Consider the following 6,000-nt stretch of genomic DNA (forward strand, 5'->3'; position numbering starts at 1 on the left):
TGGATAATTTTACAACATTGACAATTGCCAAACCATTCCCCTCCTTCCCCTCCCCCCACCCAGATGGCAGGTCGACCAATACATGTTAAATATGTTAGAGTATAAATTAAATGCAATATATGTATACATGACCAAACAGTTGTTTTGCTGAGATGTTTCTTAATTCTGTCCCCAGGCCTTGAGATCTCTACCCACCCAAAGAATCTCATATACCCTGGGGAAATAGCTCAGATTACCTGCATTCACCTTATGAATACAAATCTTCTTTCAGCAGGAATGGTTCCCAAAAACTCTTCCCAAAACAGTTCTGGGGGACCAAGAGGTGGTATTATTGTAAGGTGCTTTGCTTTCTAATAGCTTCCATTCACCTAACAGGTCAGCCCCCCAAAATCAGTGCCTCTTAAAAGTTGACAGATATGACTGGAGGATATCTGTCAACTCTTAAGAGGCACTGACTTCTTCGAAGTCAGTCACCACACTTGCCCAGATACATTTCTGTACAAAGATATTATCTATTGACCTTATCAATGTATCTGTACAAAACCAATTATCTATTACCCTTATCCCTAGTGGACATCTTTTTCACACTACCACTAAGTAAAATTGAGTTTACTTTTGTTTATTAACTATTAAATGAACACGTTTTATTTAATTACAATTTCAAATCCAAACTACCACATTGGCCTGAGCCAAGCAGGCCTGACATACAATAAAGGGATAAGAGGGTATGCTTGTCAACTTTGAAAATGACAGAAAACTAAGAGGGATAGCTAATATGTGAGGCAACAAACTCAGGTCCCAAAATGATCACAGCAGGCCAAAAGGATGGGCTAAATCTAGTAACAATAATAACTGACATTTACATAGCACTTTATTTGTAAAGCACTTTAAATATATGACCTCATTTGATTCTCCAAACAAACCTAAGTACTATAGTTTCCTATTTTACAGATGAGGAAAGTGAAGCCTAAAAAAGTTGAATGAATCTGACCATGATCATGCAGTTATGTTTCATGGGTAAGATTTGCAATCAGGCTTTTCTAACGTTAGTCCCACAATCTAGCCAATCTATCCAGTTATCTCTATAGCATGATAAAAGTCAACGACTCAAAAACTTAATTGCACCAGTGATATGTGACTAGACAATTCATCTTGAAGAGACTCAGCATTTTTGAACTCAAGGTGACATGTGTGACATGGCAGTCAAAAAAGCTAATGTGATATTAAGTTACATCAGAAGAACTCCAGTGTCTAGAATGATGGCAGTAACAGCTCTGAGTAACAGCTCTATTCAAGTCAGATCACAATCAGAATAATGTGTACAGTTCTAGGTGTCACACTTTATAAAGAACATTAATAAACTGAGTATACAAAGAAGGACTGACTGTACATGAAAATTCTGGCGTTCATGATATATGAAGATCAAATGAACTAAGAACTTTAGCCTAGAAAAACAAAGAGAATCAAATTCAAATATATAAAAGGATGTCATAGAAAGATAAGATTTATTTTGCTTGCACCCAGAGAGCAGAAGGTGGAAGAAAAGGGATTAATTTGCAGAGAGCCAGATTTCATTAGAAAAATTAACATCCTAAAAATGAGAAAAAAAATTAAAAGTAAAAGGAGCTGTTATAGAGGACAATGGGTTTCCTGCAAGAGAAGTGAGGAATGGTGAAGAGCTTCAACTGGAAGATAAATGATTACTTGGTTGGCTGTTTTTTAAAAAGTAATTTTATTTGAAATCATTCTTGAATTTCTTTTTGTTATCCCATTATTTCTGGAGAGTCCATAGGACTCTTTAATCAGGCACTACTGGTTCATTTTTCTTTTTTCATTTTTTTTAAATTTATATTTAAGTGTACATTTTTTGAGTTTTATTCATTTTTTCTTCTTTTTAGAATCATTTTTATTGGCTAATTTACATGTTCACTGAGCTTTTATATTGAGGCTTTTTTCTTTTTAAGGCATTTTAGTCTTTTCCTTGTTTTCCCTTTCATTTTTTGGCTTTCTTCCTTTTCCCACTTCTCCAACAACATGGTATACAATGGAAAGACACAGACTATGATATCAAAGGACCTAACTTAAAATTCTACCTTTGAAAACTACAAGAGTGACCTTAAGCAAATGTTTCCTTATCTGTAAAATTAGAGGGTTGGGAACTTTCAGCTCTAGTGCCAGAATGGTAAGGTGAGTGGGAAATTGGCTTATAAAGTAGGCACAGATCCTATTTCCAGGATGGGTTCCAGGCGAGATCTGGAGTAAGGAGCTGAGTGGGGTGAGTGTGTGTGTGTGTGTGTGTGTGTGTGTGTGTGTGTGTGAGAGAGAGAGAGAGAGAGAGAGAGAGAGAGAGAGAGAGAGAGAGAGAGAGAGAGAGAGAGAGAGAGAGGAGAGAGATATGATGGGGTGGGTGGATAAGGGAGGGAACACAATCAGTCCTGGTGTTTCTAGTTCCATTTGTTAAGTCCAATAGGCTATTCATCTCTTTTCTATAGGTCTTAGGGTCAGAAACCTAGCATGTTTTTGAGTTTGCCCATTCCTTCTTATACTCTCCTTCCTATAGCTGGATGGAATTATCAGCTATCACTTGTTGTAGGATGAGCAGGTCCCAGCAACAGGGAAACATTTTTAGGTCACTAATTCCTTTAATTCCTTCTTCCCCCTCCTCCTTTCTTTCACTTGACTGGGCAAAATCAGTGTCTCATGTTTCTGTATAGTGGTGGGAGGGTAATAGAAGCATTTAAGGAATCATTACAATTACAAAGCATTCTAAGCCCTGAGTCAGAAACTTGTGCTCACAATGGCAAGTAGAGAGTCATGGTGCTTTGAGAACTTAGGTATTAAAGTTCTCCATTGTTAATTCATGAGTTCTTTATATTGTTTTGGATTGGGGATAGCCGATGGGATCATCATATGAAATCAGCTGTAATTAGTCTACTTTTGTCAAGTAATTCCTTTGTTTTGGGGTTGGCAAAGAGAAGTAATATAATAACCTCTCCCATCCTCCCATTCTTGACCTATTAAACTATTTAACTAGATGATTATCTATAAATGATATTATATGATAATATATTATCTCATAATTGGAAAGGACATTTTGATATTATATGATAATATAAAATCTCATAATTGGAAAGGACATTAGGGGTATAGCCTGGACTACATGATATCTGGATTCTCTTTTGAGTATGAAATTCTATTTTTAAAATCATTTAGAGGATCAGATCAGTAATAAAGAATCTTTCTTTTGTTTGGATTCTAAACAGGGTATTTTTTCCACAGTGGACAATTTCTCGGATAAATATGTTTCCTGGTTTTGTGAATCTATAGTCACAGCTATGTGCATTTTACTCAAATTCTTTTTAAACATCAATAAATAAGTTAAAGTGATATTTCATATTCCATATATCTTTCAGATCAACTGTGAATCTATAGAAATGGGGTTAGTCATGAAAGATGACATTTCTTCAAATTATCAAGGATACCTTAACATAAGGGCAGAATGCTCTCAAAGATTTTTAAAAGACTATAAAAGTAGGCATATGAAAAACAAGTGTCCGATGTCTTTTATTACTTTATAATCTCTGATCTTTTTCATATTTGCCTTTAAAATTTTTAGCTTGGATTTCTTTTCTCTATCCTAGTCATCAGATCCAGTAACCCTTTTCAACTTCATCTCTAGTGTCACTGCAACTCCCTCACATGGTACATCAAGAAGTAAAATTCAAACATGCATCATCCTTTTGTGTAATCAGTTAGAAGACATTGTAAAGAAATGTCAGTTGGGGTTTGTTCCATTGGTATCTCTGTTATCTTTTCAGTCTCAACATAAAAATGTTCTTCACATGATCTGACTTCCCCTAAACTGACAACAAACTCTTTTCTACTTTCAAGGGTTTTAATTTTCATTTACACTTTGCATTCTCTCTCCAACTAGACCGCACTGATATTTGAAAAAAGGTCAAAAAAAGGACCTTCCAAATGAATAAAGAACAATCAAAATGTTATTTAGCCTAAAGAATGAAGCACTTAGAGATACTAATTATTGTTTCACATTCCTGAGAAAGTACGTGGGACCCTACGGGCCAAGACGCCTGTAGGGTGTTCTTATAGGGCCGGGTGCAGTACAGGATAGGCTCCCCACGGATTTCGGGGCCGCGTCCCTCTTCTCCTCCCGCAGTCATTCCCTCCCCGTAGAACTCGACGTCCCACCGCGCTCCGCCTAGAAACCGGCTTCCCCTTTATCCCAGGCCCCTTACCATCCCAGCACCAGGCCGGTGGTCACAATAAAGCAGGTGAAGACCACGGCGATGTAAAAGAGTGGTGAATACTCGTAGAGCATCACCAGAAACACTGCAGCCATCGGGTAAAATCGGCCAGCACTGACCCGAATGAAGTGTCCCGGAAATCCTTTTGACTATAGGAAGCCAGCATGGACAAACTTCTTGGCTTCGCGATCTTTCAGTGTTGTTGGTTACTGTGAAACCCCAGAATCTGAATGCCTTGAGTCTGAGAACCAATCAGAACATTAATTGCCTGAGAGTCTCGTCTCTTTTGCCCTGGTAAGTGGTAGGATAGTAGTAATAAGGAATTTAAGTACAGGAGGGACTTCGAGCTAACATAATGAATTCTGTTTTACATATGTTGAGTTAAAAATTGTCTAGACATCAGTTTCAAATGGGAGATTGGAAGTTAGCAGATAGATTAGGGATTAGAAAATAGATTTGAGAATCATCAGCATAGAAATAATCATTGAAATCATGGAGGATCCTGGACAGAACCACGAGGGTTACATAGAAGGCAACCTAGATGAAAATACCAGGGAGACTAAAAGTAGTTAGAATTAGGAGAGAGTAGTGCCAGAAAGAAACAAACCAAAAACAAACAAACAAACAAACCTTAAAGAATAGAGGATAATGGACAATATTGAAGATTTCAGAGAAGTTGAAAAGAATGAGAATTGAGAAAACACCAATTAGATTGGGCAATTAAGAGATCATTAATAACTTTGGAGAGAGCAGCTTTTGTTGAATAATAGGTTAGAAGCTAGCAGGTAGTGAGTTAAAAAGAAAGAAAAAAGAAAGGAAATAGTGGCACTTATTATTATAAGTGACCTTAAGGACTTTAGCCACAAAATGGAGGAGAGATATAGGATGAAAACTATTGGGGAAGGATGACTCAAATGAGAGTTTGTGGGGAGGTAGAGAGACATGGACATGACTATGGGCTGTAGGAAAAAAGACAGCAGACAAGGGAAGATTGAAGATAGATAAGCAAATGATAGGGAAGCTGATGAATTTAAATGAGGGTTTTGTTTTGTCCAGGAGAAGGGATGAAGGAGGAAATAGTGGGAGAAGGTATATGAGTGATGTGAAATGAGGAAGAGGGGATGAGGGAGGTTTTGTTAATGTTTTGCAAATGGTCCTAATTAATTTTTTTTTCAGTAAAATATGAAGCAAGATTCTTACCTAAGAGGGTAAGGGAAAGGGTAGCTTTTGGGGGGGGGAGTTTTAAGGAGGAATGGAAAAATTTAGAAGAGCTGCTGTAGTAAGTGGGATAAATAGTTGTTAAGGACATGTTGGCAGAGCAAGATCAATCATAGGATGATGGGACAAGAGACTCATCAGAAGAAAGTAGAGTTGAACTGGTTCACCACAGTTCAGAATGAGGAAGGGAAAACAGTGTAATTAAGGGTTATCTGGCAAAGAACTAAGAGATCAGGAATTGGAGGTCATAGTGTGGATGAGGAACAAGGTTTGGAGTTACAAGGAGAAAGGGGACAGTATGACAATAGCATGATTAAACAAAGGAATTTTAGAGTTGATGAACAGGGAAATACTGCATTTGTAGTTGACAGCAAGATAAAAAATATAGTCATCTTTGTGTGGGGCTGAGATGAGGTGAAGGAGTACATTATGGACAATAAATAAATTGAAGAACTGTGGAATTAGGGTGTTTGAGAGAGTATCAGTATGCATATTTAAAGTCCCTAGAATAAGGACA

The 6,000-nt window shown here is 37.2% G+C and overlaps 1 protein-coding gene across 1 annotated transcript in view; it reads right to left on the minus strand.

Moving 5' to 3' along the window:
• CGRRF1 (cell growth regulator with ring finger domain 1) overlaps positions 1-4,426 on the minus strand; it is a 49,599-nt gene extending 45,173 nt beyond the window's left edge. The window contains exon 1 of the mRNA XM_074290796.1: positions 4,257-4,426. Within this exon, the coding sequence (XP_074146897.1) occupies positions 4,257-4,360 (104 nt within the window). The 5' untranslated portion in view covers positions 4,361-4,426. The remainder of the gene's footprint in view (positions 1-4,256) is intronic.
• Between the last annotated feature and the right edge of the window lie 1,574 nt (positions 4,427-6,000).

This window comes from Sminthopsis crassicaudata, chromosome 2 (assembly GCF_048593235.1).
Source record: "Sminthopsis crassicaudata isolate SCR6 chromosome 2, ASM4859323v1, whole genome shotgun sequence".
Taxonomy (NCBI): domain Eukaryota; kingdom Metazoa; phylum Chordata; class Mammalia; order Dasyuromorphia; family Dasyuridae; genus Sminthopsis; species Sminthopsis crassicaudata.